At 41.1% G+C, this 19,821-nt stretch overlaps 2 protein-coding genes across 3 annotated transcripts in view; one reads left to right on the forward strand and one right to left on the reverse strand.

Annotated features, from left to right (window-relative positions):
- Nucleotides 1-13,012, forward strand: part of gucy1a2 (guanylate cyclase 1, soluble, alpha 2) — a 72,184-nt gene extending 59,172 nt beyond the window's left edge. For both annotated transcript variants that reach the window (XM_073924075.1, XM_073924074.1), the window contains exons 7-9: nt 302-445; nt 6,324-6,478; nt 11,548-13,012. In XM_073924075.1, coding sequence (XP_073780176.1) covers nt 302-445; nt 6,324-6,478; nt 11,548-11,758 — 510 coding nt within the window. In that variant the 3' untranslated portion in view covers nt 11,759-13,012. The remainder of the gene's footprint in view (nt 1-301; nt 446-6,323; nt 6,479-11,547) is intronic.
- nlrc3l (NLR family, CARD domain containing 3-like) overlaps nt 1-16,759 on the reverse strand; it is a 480,833-nt gene extending 464,074 nt beyond the window's left edge. Inside the window, exon 1 of the mRNA XM_073924073.1 lies at nt 16,582-16,759. The gene's annotated coding sequence lies outside the window, so the exon portion shown is untranslated. The remainder of the gene's footprint in view (nt 1-16,581) is intronic.
- Nucleotides 16,760-19,821: the final 3,062 nt, after the last annotated feature.

Consider the following 19,821-nt stretch of genomic DNA (forward strand, 5'->3'; position numbering starts at 1 on the left):
TGTGAGTCTTTTGTGTGTATTTGTCTATGTGTATGGTTGTGTTTGTATACACACGTGTTGTGTCTGTCCATCATGTGTGCACAGTAAAACCAGGGATTTTCCTTCTATGAAAGTGTTGGTATTACTTACTACTTTGTAAAACCCATAACATTAACTTTTTCATGTAAAGCACATCTTAGCTAATGACAAAGCGGCGTTTGGCATTAGCAGCATTAGCATTAGCAGTGATGCTTTTTTGGGCTAATCATTTCAGAGTTGCGTTCAATAGACTCTTATAAGAATCTTCTCCCCTTCTCTGCAGATTGAAACTATTGGCGATGCGTACTGCGTGGCGGGCGGGCTCCACAGGAAGATTGACAGCCATGCTAAGCCAATCGCACTCATGGCGCTGAAGATGATGGAGCTGTCAGAGGAAGTGCTGACGCCTGACGGGAAGCCAATCAAGGTGAATTAGCGGTTAAGTTTGCTATGGCTTTCTGCATTTCTATAATATTTATATATACACACACACACACACACACACACGCACACACACACACACACACACACACACACACACACACACACACACACACAGAGAGACAGATATAACAGAATTAGTAAAGCAAACTTCATCAATTATGAGACTAATGCGAATTAAATCAGCTTTATTCATTCATTTTCCTTCAGCATAGTCCCTTTATTCATCCGCCAACTTATCCAGCATTTGTTTTACACAGCGGATGCCCTTTCAGCTGCAACCCATCACTGGGAAATACCCATACACACACACTACTGACAATTTAGCTTGTGCAATTTCCATAGCGCATGTGTTTGGACTGTGGGAAACCAACACGGGAAGAACATGCAAACTCCACACAGAAATACCAACTTGTCCAGCCAGGACTTGTACAAGCTAACCACTGAGCCACCGTGCCGCCTGTCTGCAATGTGTTTGATATAGTTAATTTCTTTAATCTGCTCACCTGTGTTGGCTGTATGCTGAGGGCGTAGCTGTTGTTTAACTTCTCCACCAGTGTGTGTGAGTGTGTGTGTGTGTGTGTGTGTGTGTGTGTGTGTGTGTGTGTGTGTGTGTGTGTGTGTGTGTGCAAAGGATCTAGTGTTTAATAGCTGCGTCGACAGCACTGGACTCACCGTAGAGACAGAGGGAGAGTGCGGAATCCGGTCGCCATGGCGACAGCAGAACACTCAAGTGCTTGTCGCTAATTGATTGTTAGATTGTTGCTGTTTTCTCTCGTTTAGTGCGAGTCAACGAGCTGATCGCGTGTCTGAGAGCCGCTTGTGTGTCTGTGTGTTCAGATCTCCAGGCATGTTGTGTGATGAAGGCCGGGATGGTTGTGTTTGTTTTTTAAACTGAATCATTTCAGAATTTGACCGAAGGGGTGACAAGTCAGCTGTTTTTAAAGGCTTGATTGTGTTTAAAAAGCATTCGAGAAACCGATTCTGCATAGATTTTGCTTCACTATTTTTGCTTGAATTCTGATTCTGTTTTTATAACAAACAGTGCTCTAGGCTAGTTTTTAACAAAGAAGGGTGCTCAAGGCTATTTTTTAACAGCAGGCGGTGCTCTAGGCTAGTTCTTAATAGAAGATGGAGCTCTAGGTTAATTTTAACAGCAGATGACACTATAGGCTAGTTTTAAACAGCAGATGATGCTCTGGGCTAGTTTTTAAGAGAAGACGGCGCTCTAAGCTAGTTTTTACGAGAAGATGGTGCTCTAGGCTAGTTTTTAAGAGAAGATGGCGCTCTAGGCTTGTTTTTAAGAGAAGAGGGCACTCTAGGCTAGTGTTTGACAGAAGATGGCACTCTAGGTTAGTGTTTAACAGAAGATGATGCTATAGTCTAGTTTTAAACAGAAAACACCGCTCTAGGCTAGTTTTAACCAGCTGATGGAGCTCTAGGCTAGTTTTTAACAGCAGACAGTGCTCTAGGCTTGTTTTTAAGAGAAGATGGCACTCTAGGCTAGTGTTTAACAGAAGACACCGCTCTAGGCTAGTTTTTAACAGCAGATGGCACTCTAGGCTAGTTTTTTAACAGATAGTGGCGCTCTAGGCTAGTTTTTAACAGCTGATGGTGCTCTAGGCTAGTTTTTAACAGCAGACATTGCTCTAGGCTAGTTCTTAACAGCTGATGGTGCTCTAGGCTAGTTTTTAACTGCAGGTGGCACTCTAGGCTAGTTTTTTAACAGAAAGTGGCGCCCTAGGCTAGTTTTTAACAGCAGACAGTGGTCTAGGCTAGTTTTTTTTAACAGCTGATGGTGCTCTAGGCTAGTTTTTAACAGAAGATGGAGCTCTAGGTTAATTTTTAACAGCAGATGACACTATAGGCTAGTTTTTAACAGCAAACAGCGCTCAATGGTAGTTTTTAAGAGAAGATGGCGCTCTAGGTTAGTGTTTAACAGAAGACGACGCTATAGGCTAGTTTTAAACAGAATACACCGCTCTAGGCTAGTTTTTAACAGCAGACAGTGCTCTAGGCTAGTTTTTAACAGCAGACAGTGCTCTAGGCTAGTTTTTAACAGCAGACAGTACTCTAGGCTAGTTTTTAACAGCAGATGGTGCTCTAGGCTAGTTTTTAACAGCAGATGGTGGTCTAGGCTAGTTTTTAACAGCTCATGGTGCTCTAGGCTAGTTTTTTTAAACAGAAATTGCACCCTCGGCTAGTTTTCAACAGCAGAAGGTGCTCTAGGCTATTTTTTACAACAGATGGCACTGTAGGCTAGTTTTCAACAGCAGATGGCGCTCTAGGCTAGTTTTCAACCGCAGATGGCGCTCTAGGCTAGTTTTCAACAGCAGATGGCGCTCTAGGCTAGTTTTTAACAGCAGGCAGTGCTCTTGGCTAGTTTTTAACAGCAGACAGTTCTCTAGGCTAGTTTTTAACAGCAGATGGTGGTCTAGGCTAGTTTTTAACAGCTCATGGTGCTCTAGGCTAGTTTTTTTAAACAGAAATTGCACCCTCGGCTAGTTTTCAACAGCAGAAGGTGCTCTAGGCTATTTTTTACAACAGATGGCACTGTAGGCTAGTTTTCAACAGCAGATGGCGCTCTAGGCTAGTTTTCAACCGCAGATGGCGCTCTAGGCTAGTTTTCAACAGCAGATGGCGCTCTAGGCTAGTTTTTAACAGCAGATGGCGCACTAGGCTTACTTTTTAACAGCAGATGGCACTCTAGGCTAGTTTTTTAACAGAAAATGGTGCTCTAAGCTAGTTTTCAACCGCAGACAGTACTCTATGTTTACTTTTTAACAGCAGATGGCACACTAGGCTTACTTTTTAACAGCAGACGGTGCTCTAGGCTAGACATTTGATTGTTATATCAAAAGAGCTGTAAAGTCTTAATTGTATATTGATGAGAAGGTATATTATTTCCCACATCGAAAGCAAAAACAAATAGTCACTTGTGAGTGATCCATAATCACATCTCTCATGTAGACTCACAGTTTGAAGCATAAGCACATGCTGTCATGAATAATTAAGCAATGCGTCTTCTCATAGGATAATAACAACACAGTCTCATGAATAATAATTATACATACGCATTACTATAACCATTCACCAGCTCTTATTCAATTGTTCACCTCAAAACAATATGGTTAGTTTTGATTTGATGTGCACTTTAAAGATATGAGATGGAAACAATTTAAAAAGCTTTATGTATATTGTAATTTGAATATTTGTATGTGTGGACGTAAACAGCCAATGTTACAGTACGCTAGCGCACATGTCTGGAGAGACTCCGCTGTAGTCTAGTCTGCTGTATGATTGACAGCACTGTCAGCATGACAACAAGGCCATGAATAATATCAGGGTCGTCGCCGTGGGCAACCATGCATCATCATTAAATGTGAGCGTGAGTGTGTATATTTGTGGACTCCGTGACACGAGAGCGGCAGTAATAAGTTGCCCTTTCCATAACACCTCTGTTTATGAGCAGTTCGGTTCAGCTCACGTAATAAGCCTGATGTTTAGAAACGCATGAATAATGTCTGTGTTCACATGCGGATCCAGCGTCTGTCACGACTGTGTCATTATCTCTGTTGCAAAACATTCGTACTAACATTACGTCCATTACATCAGTGCGATTGGGAAGGTGTGTACTGCTCTGTGATTGACAGCTGTCAGTCACTGCTGCCCTTGTTAGCTCTTCTTTAGCGCTCGGCTGGTGTGCGTCTTGCACTCTTGACAGTATTAGATCTTCTCTGAAGTTGCTATGGTGACGCTTTAGTGTGTGTGTGTGTGTGTGTATGTGTGTGGTTAGTTTTCACACACACATGCACATTTTAGCTCTATTACACATACTAGAGAGCATTTAAGCCATCATAGATGCAAAGGTGGGATTTACAAGCTTTGACAACAGAAAAAGTGACAAAAGTGTTGTTGTGGATTTCAGTTTTAAGAGAAACAAAGAATACCTTGACTTCTAGTCGATCATTTGTTGAAGTGTCAGAAGGTGGATTTTCCTGATGAATCATCAGTTGATTTGCATCCCAATCATCACCAATACGGCAGAAGACCTACTGGAACCCGCATGGAGCCAAGATTCAAGAAATCAGTCAAGTTTGGTGAAGGAAAAATCATGGTTTAGGGTTACATTCAGTATGGGGGTGTGCGAGAGATCTGCAACATCAACAGCCTGAGGTATCAAGACATTTGTGCTGCCCATTACATTACAAACCACAGGAGAGGGACAATTCTCCAGCAGGATAGCGCTCCTTCACATACTTCAGCCTCCACATCAAAGCTCCTGAAGGTCAAGCTGCTCCAGGATTGGCCAGCCCAGTCAGCCTACATGAACATTATTGAGCATGTCTGGGGTAAGATCGAGAAGGCATTGAAGATGATTTCAAAGAGTCTTGATGAACTCTGGGAGTCCTGCAGGAAGGCTTTCTCTGCCATTCCAGATGACTTTATTAATCAGTGATTTGAGTCAGTGCAGAGATGTATGGATGCAGTCCTCCAAGCTCATGATGGAGTCAGACACAATATTCATTCTGTCTCCACTGCAGCAGGACTTTATATTCTATACTGGACATTATTTCTGTTCAGTGATGAGACTTTAGTCTAAGCAGAGTCAGACCTTACTGTCCTAATTAAATCATTAATAATCAAGGCATGATCATATTTTATTGTGGTAAAAATAAGCGTCATCTGGAGGCCTTTACCTTTCATATAAGCCACTTCTGATACCAATTGATCAACTAGAAGTCAACTTATTATGTGTTGTTCCTAAAACTTGGACTTTTGTCAGGGAGTGCACTATTTGGTTTATTTTTGAAAGATGAAACGCGTAACTTAGAATTTAACTCAATTATTATTCTTGGGAAGTTCTTTTTACATAAGAACAGATTAAAAATCATAATTTTATTCGCTTAAACAAATAAAAAAAAGAATGACTTAATTCTCTGTGATTTAGTAAAACGCTTTGCTATTTGCTATTTGTCTGTTGTCTGATTTGTTCCAGACCATTTATGGTTGTATTGTTTACTTTGTTCAATAACGTAAAAAGTGTGGCACGGTGCCTCAGAATAGAGAGGCCGGCGACACTACCCTCACCACCCGCGCCGTCAGTTATATCCGCGTCTATGGCGGCAGAATAGAGAGGGCAGCGTCCCCGACACTACCCTCACCACCCGCGCACCCAGTTATATCCACGTCTAGGGCGGCATCCCCGACACTACCCTCACCACCCGCGCCCTCAGTTATATCCGCGTTTATGGCGGCAGAATAGAGAGGGCGGCGTCCCCGACACTACCCTCACCACCCGCGCCCTCAGTTATATCCGCGTCAAGGGCGGCAGAATAGAGAGGGCGGCGTCCCCGACACTACCCTCACCACCCGCGCCCTCAGTTATATCCGCGTTTATGGCGGCAGAATAGAGAGGGCGGCGTCCCCGACACTACCCTCACCACCCGCGCCCTCAGTTATATCCGCGTCAAGGGCGGCAGAATAGAGAGGACGGCATCCCCGACACTACCCTCACCACCCGCGCCCTCAATTATATCCGCGTCAAGGGCGGCAGAATAGAGAGGGCGGCATCCCCGACACTACCCTCACCACCCGCGCCCTCAGTTATATCCGCGTCAAGGGCGGCAGAATAGAGAGGGCGGCGATAGCTCTAAAAACTGCTTTTATTCTAGCCGAAATAATACAAATAAGACTTTCTCCAGAAGAAAAAAATATTATAGGAAAAACTGTGAAAATTTCCTTGGTCTGTTAAACATCATTCGGGAAAAACGAAAGAAATAAATATAATAATAATAATGTTGACATCAAGTGTACATGTAAATAAAGCTGATTTGATTTCCCTCTCTCCTCCATCTCTGTAGCTGAGGATCGGGATTCACTCGGGCTCAGTGCTGGCTGGTGTTGTGGGTGTGATGATGCCGCGCTACTGTCTGTTCGGGAACAACGTCACGCTGGCCAGCAAGTTTGAGTCGGGCAGTCACCCGCGCTGCATCAACGTCAGCCCTACTACATACCAGTGAGACAAAACACACTCACATACACACATACACTACACCAGGGGTGTCAAACTCAATTCCTGGAGGGCCGAAGCCCTGCACAGTTTAGTTCCAACCCTGCTCCAACACACTTACCTGTAGGTTTCAAACAAGCCTGAAGGACTCAATTAGTTTGATCAGGTGTGTTTAATTAAGGTTGGAACTAAACTGTGCAGAGCTGCGGCCCTTTTAGAACTGAGTTTGACACCTGTGCACTACACGCTCATGCACACACACTTGTTTTTGTGAATTGTGGGGACATTACATAATTTTCCTCTATTTTTTATCCCCCTACCCAACACTACACCTAACCCTAATGCTAATCAGAAACTATTTTAGTTTTGAATTAAATGTGTATGTATGTATATGTAAAATTTGTGAGCTTTTGGAAAAATTAGGTCATCATGGCCAGTGTCCTCATAAGCCCCCCGTCTCCTCATAATACCTGTCATACTCATGTCATTATGCAAATTTGTGTCCTTATGTGGCATACAAACACACACACACACACACACACACACACACACACACACACAATCATGCACACAATCATGCACAATCACACACACACAAACACACACACAAACACACACACACAATCATGCACAATCACACACACACACACACACACACACACACACAATCATGCACACAATCATGCACAATCACACACACACAAACACACACACACACAATCATGCACAATCACACACACACACACACACACACACACACACACACACACACACACACACACACACACACACACACACACACACACACACAATCACACACACACACACACACACAATCACACACACACACACACACACACACACACACACACACACACACACACACACACACACACTCCCTCAATTATACACATGCACCCCTGCTTAATACCAAACATGCACTCACACATAAATATAAACACTCACCAATGCACACACACACTTAGACACACATACTCACAATCATGCACACACACACACACTCACACACTCCCACAATTATACACATGCACTCACATATGCACAAACACACACAAACACACACCAATACAAATACACTGAGATATATTAATACATACACACAAACACAAAATAACAAACATGCACTCACACATAAAGATAAACACTCACCAATGATCACACACTTACACACATACTAACAATCATGCACACACACACACACACACACACACTCCCACAATCACGCACATGCATTCACAAATGCACCAATAAATACTATGCAAACACACAGAGACAAATGCACATACACATGTGCGCAGACACACACACACACACACACACACACACATTTTCATGTTTTATAGGTTCTTGCGTCAAACATAATAATGTATATCTACTCCATAAACTATATATTCTCTGTCTCTCTACCCCATCCATAGTCTTAAACTAAACAATAGTCTTAAACTAATCAGTATTTTTACATTTACACGATACCAGAAAACCAGACAAATGTCCCCAGAAGGTCAACATCTATTCATTTTGCTATATTTGCTATACATTATGAATACCAGAGCCACACACTCCCGCTCGCAGCGACTGATGTGCAACCCTGCTGCAGTAGAGACAGTCACACCTGTTTCTATGGTAACCTGCTTCAGCTGAGATCATCAAGGACGATGCTCTGCAGTCAAGAGCAGCTCTGAAGATTTCACACACACACGTCAACATGCAGGAGCAGCAGCCCCCAGTTTTTCACGTGCACACTAACACACACCGCACACGAATAATCAAGTACACACATTCAAACTCTTATATGCTTACGTGCACAAATGATTGAAACAGTCTTAAAATTAATATATATGTACATACACCCCTTACAGATCTTTCTTTTAAAGGGGTGGTCAAGAGTGTGTTTTTAAGGCTTGGTTGTGTTTATAAGATGCAAATCAATGTGTGCTCATGCTTTATTTCTTGATAATCTCGTTATTTTTATATATATCTTACTTTAATTATATACAGCTACTCAGCTAACATGAAAACCGCTGTCATATATCCTAGTTCCTTCGAAAGCCCGCCCTCAAGAGGCTCTGATTGGTCAGATAACATAATGTACTGTGATTCGCAGATCGGCTCCACGTCACCAGGAAGTATTGTGCCTCAACCAGCTTTGCCGTTGTTGTGTAAACACTGTCAGTCAGAGTAGCTGTTAAGCCTGGTTTATACTTCTGCGTCAGGTGACCGCCGTGACCCACGGCGCATGTAACGCGCGTAGCTCTGCATTTATACTTCTGCGTGCTGTTTCTGTTCTGCATTAACACTTCCGAAACGCTAGTTGGCAGTGAGGTTTTAATGTTCCTCTGTGTCGAGTTTCTCCACTGGTGTTTTTTTTTTCTGAACGGTTTCTGAATGTACAAGTGGCTCAAACTGGCGGACGTGCAACAACTTTAACCATGAGGTAAACACATTCAAACTTTCCATACCGAGCTCCTTCACGGGACTTCACACTTGTAAACAATCACTCCATCGGCTTGCGCAGCTATCGGTCCCGCCCAGACTCATCAGCACTACCAAGCCGACCAATCACAGAGCTTGCGCTACGCGTCGTTGCGACGTGTAGTTACATTTTTTAAGCGGTGCATGTCAGCGACGCCGACGGCCACGACGTAAGGCTATGCGTCGACACTAAGGCTGCTCCATATTGACATGAGAGCATCACACAGTTGCTGCAGATTTATCGGCTGCACATCCATGATTTGAATCTCCCTTTTCACCACATTCCAAAAGTGCTCTATTGGATTGAGATCTGGTGACTGTGGAGGCCATTTGAGTACAGTGAACTCATTTTCATGTTCAAGAAACCAGTCTGAGATGATTCGTGCTTTATGACATGGTGCGTTATCCTGCTGGAAGAGACTGTCGGAAGATGGAGACACTGTGTTCATAAAGGCATAAACCTGGGGCCTCATGTATCAACGCTGCGTACGCACAAAAACTTTGCGTACGCCAGGTTTCACGATCAAAATCGCTCATGTTTGGATTAACTAACGATGAACTGAACGTGGGAATGTGCACAACTTCACGGCAGCTTTCTGGCTGGCGTACGCACATTTTTTTGTGCGTGTGTGTTTTATTTCCATTGGCGACTCCTAGAGGCAGTTGTGTTAAATTGCTCTCTACAAAGTGTCTGAGCCTTGCAATGGCAGCTGTATGAGACTGGTTCATCTAGCAGGTATATAAGGTTCCCATACCATACAGTTGACCAGCTAAACATTAAAGCACAATTTGCAGCAGTCGCCTGTTTTCCCAATGTAATCTGAGCAATCTACCGCACGCACATTGCTATAAAGACATTGCTATTCATCTGAAGATGAATTTGCATGCGTGAATCAGAAACATTTCCATTCAATAAATGTGCAAATAAAATATGATGCACAAACTTATTAATGATTCCTACTTGTCTTTCTCGTTATAAATAGTAGGCAAAATCTGATATGTAGCGGGGGAATAAAGAAAAAAGAGTTCATCAGACGCTGGATTCGAACCGAGTTCATGCTTTAACAAGTCAAAGCATGTAGACATGCGACTTATGAGCTGCGCCACTGAGACTGTTGTTTGTACTGCAACATTTTACACCTATAAATCACACTATTTCGTTTTAAATCACTCAGACCCAACTGTGTTACCCGCATTAGCTAAACTCTCTATTTTTTTCTTTTGTTGTTAATTCCGGAGAACAAATTTGCAAATAACACCGCTTTTCTCCCGTCTACCTCCGAAAGCAGCACCTCCAATTCACGTTCTGTTCAAAGTTTCTCTTTTTGCTTGCTTTTGCCGTTGCTTTTTCGTTGGGTTTTGCCATAAGTAGAGTCATTAGCATATTCATACGGTGGAGGAGGCAGGGAGGGGAGGCAGTTTCAGGTTCATTCGGGTGTACAAAAGAATATGCGTGAGATTCGGCGTACGCAGTGTTTCATACATCTGAATTTTTTTCTGCGTCCGCACATTTACAGCTTTGTGCGTACGCAATGTTTTAGTATGATTTCCACGCAAGTCTTCGTACATGAGGCCCTTGGTCGGCATCAATACTCAGCTCACAATTGGTACAAATGGGTCCCAAGTATGCCAAGAAAATATCCCCCACACCATTACACCTCCACCACCAGCCTGAACCATTGATACAAGGCAGGATGCATCCATGCTGTCATGTTGTTAATGCCAAATTTTGACCAAATCATACGAATGATGCAGCAGAAATGGAGACTCATCAGAGCAGGCAACGTTTCTCCAATCTTCTATTGTCCAGTTTTGGTGAGCCTGTGTGAATTGTAGCCTCAGTTTCCTGTTCTTAGCTGACAGGAGCGGCACCCGGTGTGGTCTTCTGCTGCTGTAGCCCATCCGCTTCAAGGTTGGACGTGCTGTGCGTTCAGAGATGCTCTTTAAACCAGCCCGTCTGGCACCAACAACCATGTCACATTCAAAGTCACATGCTCGGCTTGAACGGCAGCAGATCGTCTTGACCATGTCTACATGCCTAAATGCATTGAGTTGCCGCCATGTGATTGGCTGATTAGGAATTTGCGTTAGCGAGCAGTTGGACTGGTGTACCTAATAAAGTGGCCGGTTAGTGTTGTTAGGGAAAATAATATACACAATTTTAATAAAGACCAAAAAAAAAAAAAACAAGAGCACCAAACATATTACATTTAGTTGAAAATTGGAAAGCTTGGATTTTTAAAAATGTTAATAGTTTTATTTTTCTATTGAAATTTAATGTATATCTTTCCATGTCTAGAAATGTTAGATGATCAAATTCTTTATTGAATATATACATGTTTAATGAGACCATTATGTTTAAATGCACTAAAATATATTGTCTTATTCACTGAGAAAAAGATAAAAATATTAATTTTTAAAGGAGGTGTACTCCTTTATTTCATTTCAAGGATGTTTGGCTGACCAAAATAAACTGGCGTTGCATAAACCTTTTTTAAAACTGAAAAACAAGCATATTTCATTTCTTCCTTCAGTTGCTTCAGATTCAGTTCACTCATGTTTACTTGTGTTTGTTTTCTCAGACTCCTGCGGGACGACCGCTCGTTCACCTTCATCCCTCGCTCCAGGCAGGAGCTTCCCGACAACTTCCCCAAAGAGATCCCGGGAATTTGCTATTTCCTGGAGGCGGGGAAATCCCAAAGCCACGCCTCTCTCACCAGCACTCGCTCCGCCCCCATCCGCAAAGTGTCCTATAACATTGGGACCATGTTTCTACGGGAGACTAGCCTCTGAGACGGCCCCGCCCATCCGCTTTGGCATCACGTCCTGTAGACTAGTGTTGCCTGTGGCAACTGGTTGCCCCGCCTCACGACCGGAGCTCTGGCCTCAGAGGCGTGCAGTGACTCAGAGGGGGCGAAGACAGTGGCCCCGCCCTAGTCCCGCCTTTTAAAGGAGCCATGGATAATTGTGTTCTGAAAATACAATAAATACGAATATATATAGATATATATTTCAAATAAAGCCTTCTGCGTAACGGCATAGCCAAACGACGACATACATGATGTACACACGCAAATACTACAGACAAACTCATGTAAACACACATCTCTTGCAGCAGTGCAGGTATTAGAATTCACATGCATAACTTGGTGCCTTTACCTCTCAAACACACATACACACACAAGCACACCATACCTGCCAACACTCTAATTTTTCCCGAGAGTCTCTCATATTTCAGATCCATCTTCCGCCACCCTCCCCTTTTGTTATTTCTCCTGGAAAACTCTCGTAATTTCACCCCCCCTCCCCAGTCCTCAGCTTTTTGGTACAGTCTATAAGACCCCCGGATCGCTGACTTTGGTATAGTATCTGATCCGAAACCCAGTGCATAATACAGGTACTTCGCTATGTTATTCAGACACCCACCCCCCGGTCTCCCTCGGATTTTCAGAGACTAACGTTGGCAGGTATGAAGCACACACACACGGACATGCGCGCTTCATAAACACATTTTACACACACCGCCATTAACCACTGTTAAATGCTTTATGTGTGTGTGTGTGTGTGTGTGTGTGTGTGTGTGTGTGTGTGTGTGTGTGTGTGTGTGTGTGTGTGTGTGTGTGTGTGTCCTAATTGACCATAGTTAGATCTCTAGTGTTTGGGTGTTAGATTGTGTGCGTGCGTGTCTGTGTGCGTTTGCGCTGGTTTAGTATGTGTGCGTACAGTATGTGCTCAGTCATTTCACACATTTCACATCTGTGGCATGGTTTTAATTTGGATATACACTGCGAATTGGTTTATTTGAGCAATTATGAAATCATTTTTAAAGACATTTGCTTGTGAAGCTAAATGACAGAATATATGGTAGCCTTTTTAAAGTTAATTAATTATAAAAATAACACACACTACCTGACAAAAGTCTTGTCGTGGATCCTAGTTGTAAGGGGAACATGTAATAACTTGACTTCTAGTCGATCATTTGTAAAAGTGGCAGAAGGTGGATTTTCTGATGAATCATCTGTTGATCTGCTTCCCAATCATCACCAATACTGCAGGAGACCTACTGGAACCTACGTGGAGCAAAGATTCTCACAGAATCAGTCAAGTTTGGTGAAGGAAAAATCATGGTTTGGGATTACATTCAGTATGGGGGGCGTGCGAGAGATCTGCAACATCAACAGCCTGAGGTATCAAGACATTTGTGCTGCCCATTACATTACAAACCACAGGAGAGGGCAAATTCTCCAGCAGGATAGCGCTCCTTCACATACTTCAGCCTCCACATCAAAGCTCCTGAAAGCAAAGAAGGTCAAGGTGCTCCAGGATTGGCCAGCCCAGTCACCAGACATGAACATTATTGAGCGTGTCTGGGGTAAGATGGAGGAGGAGGCACTGAAGATGAATCCAAAGAGTCTTGGTGGAGTCCTGCAGGAACGCTTTCTCTGCCATTCCAGATGACTTTATTAATCAGTGATTTAAGTCAGTGCAGAGATGTATGGATGGAGTCAGATACAATATTCATTCTGTCTCCACTGCAGCAGGACTTTATATTCTATACTGGACATTATTTCTGTTCAGTGATGAAACTTTAGTCTAAGCAGAGTCAGAGCTTACTGTCCTAATTAAATCATTCAAAATCAAGACATGATCATATTTTATTTTGGTCAAATAAGCGTCATCTAGAGGCCTTCGCCTTTTATATAAGCCTCTTCTGATACCAAATGATCAACTAGAAGTCAACTTATTATGTGTTGTTCCTAAAACATGGATAGCCTGCAAGACTTTTTTCAGGTTGTGTATTTTAAAAATCAAAAATACTCATTCATACTTTGCTACTATATCCTTAAAACCCCTAGTTTTCACCCATTTTTCAGCAAGAACATTTTATTCATTTAAAATACAATTATTTTTAGATTGTTCGCTAATTTTTCTATAGCTTCAGTACAAGTTCGAGAAATTGCTTTAATTGTTTTTTAAAGAAAAAATTGTCTTTATTCAGAGATTGAATAAGATTATTTTCTTCATTGTAAGATGTTTATAAGTATATAATATCGGTCAATTGTTTGGGGTCTATTTTATTATTTTTTTCATGTTTTTTTAAATTATTCTGGTCATCAAGGCAGCATTTATTAAATGCAAAAAAAAGTGTTAAATATTTATTAAAATTTGAAAAACGACTTTCTTATTGTATGCAGTTTCAAATTAAAAGAATATTCCATTAATACTTATTATTGCCTTTATTACTATTACCATTAATAATAATAATAATAATTACTTTTACTATTAAATTAAATGATAAACTCCTTTTGAACGGTTATTTTATAGTGCAATAATATTACATAATTGTACAATGTGTTCTGTATTTGTGAAAATTTTTAAGTCAATTTGACGCTTTTGTTTTTGTTTTTTTTTTACAGAAAAATAGTCTTTATTCAGAGAAAGAATAAGATTATTTTCTTTATTTTATGATGTTATTAAGTAAATACTACCAGTTAATCGTTTTTATTTATTTATTATTTTTTTTAAAATATTCTGTTCATGTCCTAAGTTTCTGTGTCTGACGAACGGGTTGTCATGGTCCTAACCTACCACCACCACCCATTTCACAATGCACCGGTCCCTTACAGATCCCCCTGGCTGAGCCCGGAGGGTTCCGTGGGAAAAAACCCGGCCACCAGACGCTCGCTCGCATACGAGCCCCAACCCCAGGCCTTGCTCCAGAGTGGGGCCCCGGCTGTGCCATACCGGTCGACATCACAGTCCTTGATGTCATTGAACTCATAAGGGGTTTGTGAACTACACTTAGTCTGACCTTTCACCTAAGACACCTTGGGATCCCCCCGGAGGAGCTGGAGGAAGTGTCTGGGGAGAGGGAAGTCTGAGGTTTTCTCCTAGAAAGGGATTTTTGAAGGATCATTTGACTGAAGACTGAAGTAATGTTGCTGAAAAATCATCATTATAATACCTGGAATAAATTAAATGATTAACTCCACAATTGTACAATGTGTACTTTATTTGTGATGAAATAAATGCAGCCATGTTGTACAGGAGAAAATTATTTTAAAACATTTAAAAATCCTACAGACCCCAAACTTTTGGCTGGTAGTGTTGTTTTAAGCAAGTCAGTTTGATTCTCAAGTAAATTCTCCAGGATTTTAGACAAGCTTAAATACTAAGTAATACAAATAGTAATACAAATTTTTAATTGCAATGAGACATTAGCAAACTGCTATGTGAATAAGCAGAATCTGCACTGTTAATGTTGAATCTTCTGCATATATGTATAGGCTTTTTGCTAAGTTTCATGCAATGAACGACACACAAATCATTTCTGTCCGGTCAGTCGATTGGGATTGAATCACGATTATTTTTTGCACGTCGAGTTTCATGCAGACTCAATATTATTTATATGCAAAATTTTATAATAATTGCTAATAAACCATTCTCGAGCAGCGTTTAACAATTCATGACTGATATTAATATAAATTAGGAATCAGAAATCACCTTTATGCTGCAGAAATGCTCAGCGCATGGTCACATTCTGCAGATGGTTGATGTGTGAAAGGTGTGTGTGTGCGTGAGTGTGTGTGAGAGAATTAAGTTTGAGGTCACAGGAAGGTGTGTGGTGATGTCGTCATTCATTTCCATCGCATTTGATTAATTCAAGATCACATTCAGACGTGTCAGTCATTTTTATCAGGATGCCAATAAAATTGATTCATTCAAGTTTCGAGGTGTCAGGCTGCTGTCTTCTTTTTTTCACCAATTTAAAAAACAACAACACATGTACTGCTCAGTGAAACTTCAAGTTTAAAGGGGACCTATTATGCTCCTTTTACAAGATGTAAAATAAGTCTGATGACCCAAGAGCAGGGGTCACCAACCCTTCCTGCAGAATTCAGTCCCAACCCTGATCAAACACACCTGAACCAATTAATAGTACCTAAAGCAGCACTTGATAATTACAAACAGGTGTGTTTGGTCAGGGTTGCAACTGAAATGTGCAGAAAGGTAGCTCTCTAAGAACAGGGTTGGTGACCCCTGCCCTAGAGTGTGTACTGTATGTGGTTTCAGCTCAAACTAACACACAGCTAATGTTTTACAACTCTCTGAAACTGACCCTTTTAGACTTTGGCTGCGTCCGAAACCGCCTACTACTCAGTAGGTACTGTATTTGAATTTAAACTTACTACTCAGCCGTTAGAAAAGTACGTTCTATACAGTATGAATGTGAAAGTATGAATGGAATTCGGACAAACTACATCCGCCATTTTGTCATGGTCACGCGACCTACCTGCGTAATTTGCGTCGCTTCACTCCCATTCATGAATTCGCTCGCGGGGCATCATGGGATAGCGCAGCGTGCTTGAGATGCGCACTCCATAATTTCGCCGGAAGTAGTAAGTCATCCGGGTACTTTTTCGCATACTGATTTTCGAATTCTATGTATTCGGACATACTACTCGGCTCGCATACTGATTTTGGCGTACTATATAGTATGGAAGTATGCGGTTTCGGACGCAGCCTTTGATCCTAACTGTGCTGTTTTGGTGACTGTCGCTTTACATGCAAATAAGACTGTGCTCTTTTTCAACAGAGGGCGGAGCTATTAATGCCTATGTGCAGGGCTTTACATTAACTTTTTTGATCATCAGCCACTGTGGCTAGTAGATTTCCAACATTACTAGCCACTTGCCATTTTCACTAGCCGCAATTTTGTTGTTTGGAAAATATATTTAATAGAAATAAATGTGACTTTGACATGCTAAAATGACTTGATTTAGATGTTGTGTTATCCCAGATCAGCAGTTACTACACACAAATGGTTGGTTAATCTCATATTAAAGAAATGTTATTGTAAAGGATGATAATTAACAAAAATAACTGTAAGCAAAAGAAAGCAGGTGAAATACCACGAGTGATAGTGAAAGGATGATCACGTGCCTAAGAATAATTAAAACGAAAGCAGCCAGTGACTGCTGCTGTTGCTTACAAATATATATATATTTTTCAATCTTGAGCTCTTAAAAGCAGCATGACTGTGGGTACACGAGCATCGTTTTTTGTCTAGTCTTTTTCAAAAAGAACCGAACGCAAGTGAACGAAAAAAAGCGCAAGTAAACGGGAGCGCGGGCGCTTTAAAGTCGCGTGCATCACATCACCTGTGCGCGCGAGTAATCATCCTCTCATACGGTTTTCACCTGCTTTGTCTCGCGCGAACATAGTTCGATTCTAAGATCACATTTGCACGCATATTGGGCAATCCTTATTGTTGGGTCGAACCCTGCTTTAAGAAAACTACAATGTAAAAATTATTTCCAACCTGCCCAAGTGGTTAGTGGGAGCGGCTGTCTTACCCGCCAAATGCGGGTAGATTTCAGCTTTGGCGGGTGTTAATAGCCCCTTTTCACACAGTGATACCGGTAAATATCCGGAAAATTTCCAGGAACGACTTTACCGGTAAATTCAAAAAAGCTCTGTTCACACAGGCGAGGATGTTACGGAATTTTTCCGGAAAAGAGCATTTACACATCCATTCCAAAAAACCGGTAAATTCTGACATCATTAACCAGAAATGAGCTCTAAACGGCTGCGCTTGTGTTTGTAAACATTTGACTACATCACAAACTCTGTGGATGGATCAGTATTGAGTACAACTCCAATGAAAACATATAGAGAAACACTATCGCATGTCGAGATGTTCATGATATGTGTGTGTGTGTGTGCTGGCGCTTACAGGTTGTTTCATGGGCACACGCAAAGCTTGAAGGTAAACAAACAACGGATTATCATAAACATTTTATCGATAATTATTTACACAGTTGGCATTAAGAAGAACATATAAACGTTATCTGACTAACATCTTGCAGCTGAAGGTGTCTGGAAAAATATTCAAAGGCTTTTATTCTCACAAACCGCGCCGACGTGAATGCGTCTGACTGTTCTGATTGGCTAAAGCAGGTGTCTCACGTCAGCACGTTCTAGACGTGGACGCGCTCTTTCCGGCAATCTTCCTTCTGCATTCACACAGCGCAGCATTCCAGCAAATTACCGGTAATTTTACAACTTCTCTTTCCGGAAAATAGAACGAATTTACCGGTATTTTCAAAAAGGGTCTGTTCACACATACAACCTTTCCGGAAAATTGCCGGTAGTTTTCCGGAAAGGTCTGTATGTGTAAAAGGGGCTAATGTGAAGCCCTGCCTATGTGTCAGCATAGTGGCAGATGCAAAACAGAACTGATGTTATTTGTGTGAAAAACTGAAATGACTGACGGCTGCTTCTCACTCAGGGTTGTTCATGCTAATACACTTATTTCACGTAGCCGCCAATTCAAAGAACCAAAGCGAGCTGCGGTGGAAAGAAACCCGGAAGTATAGGATCAGCACTGTAAACATTGCAGTAACATGCTGTGGACTACAAACCTCCAGCTGTTGCCGAGATTTCAAAATGCGGAAATGTTGTAAACATCACTTTAATATCATTCAGTGAGTTTAATTTAAACAATTAAAAGCAATTTAACAACATCCCAATCTCAGTGACATGCTTAAGGGTCCTCCTAGGCTTCAGTTTATGGCACCAGTTAAACACTGTGGGGATGCTTTCCTGCTTCAGCCTATGTAACCCGGTGAGCGATGAAACAATGCAGTGCTCTGTAGCACATCCTTGTGTTGTCTGTAATAGTGAAGTTTTAAAACTGTCTATTGAAGAGCTGCTCGAGCGCGGATGACTTGACTGATCTTCACGGCTGCTTCGCGCTCCAGTCTCTGTGTATCTGTGTTTGGTTTGCACTCAGTTTACCCAGTGCAAACTCAGATACCGTGGTGTATGGATGTTTCCCAGAGATGGGTTGCAGCTTTAAGGGCATCATCTGCGTAAAACATATGCTGGATAAGTTGGCGGTTCATTCCACTGTGGCGAACCCAGATTAATAAAGGGACTAAGCCGAAAAGAAAATGAATGAATTAATATATATGATTGAATAGGCCCATTTCAATATGTGTTTCAAAGAGCTGTATAAATATTTACATCTTTAACCAATCTGGACATTCACAAATACCACAATGTGATCCTTAAAAGTATAATTCACCATCACAAAAAAAATGTTTGTGACAATAATAAGTAAATAATGACCAAATTTCTATTTTTGTGAGCACTATGCCTAAAAAAAAAAAAAAAAAAAAAAAATAAATAAATATATATATATATATATATATATATATATATATATATATATATATATATATATATATAATATATATATATATATATTATATATATATATATATATATATATATATATATATATATATATATATATATATATATTTTTTTTTTTTTTTTTTTTTTTTTTTTTTTAGGCATAGTGCTCACAAAAATAGAAATTTGGTCATTATTTACTTATAATAATGACCAAATTAATCATTATTATTATAACTGGGTAATCATGCTAGAATTGTGTAAACGCCAATAAACATACGGTTGAATAGGGCACATTTCAATATTAATGAGCTGCATAAATATTTCCATATAGGTGTATGCTTTTATATCTTTTAAAATTCCTAAACACAGCTTAAAATCATTAATTGCTGGATATCATTGAGGGATTTATTTAGACAAATGTATTTGATTATTGTAGTTTGTGATGCACCGGCTGGCAATAACAACCGTCTGCCGTTTGTGTTGATTAGTGGCTTCATTTGCATGTTTGGACACTCGCATTAGCCAGATGAGCTGGGGAGAGATTTACAGAAGGACAGGCAGATTTATGTGGCTCGTTTGCATATGTAAAATCTTAATGAACAAGGCTGCAATGATCTCATTCCTCACACAACGACGCAAAATTATTATGTAGA

Source organism: Danio rerio, chromosome 15 (genome assembly GCF_049306965.1).
Source record: "Danio rerio strain Tuebingen ecotype United States chromosome 15, GRCz12tu, whole genome shotgun sequence".
Classification (NCBI taxonomy): domain Eukaryota; kingdom Metazoa; phylum Chordata; class Actinopteri; order Cypriniformes; family Danionidae; genus Danio; species Danio rerio.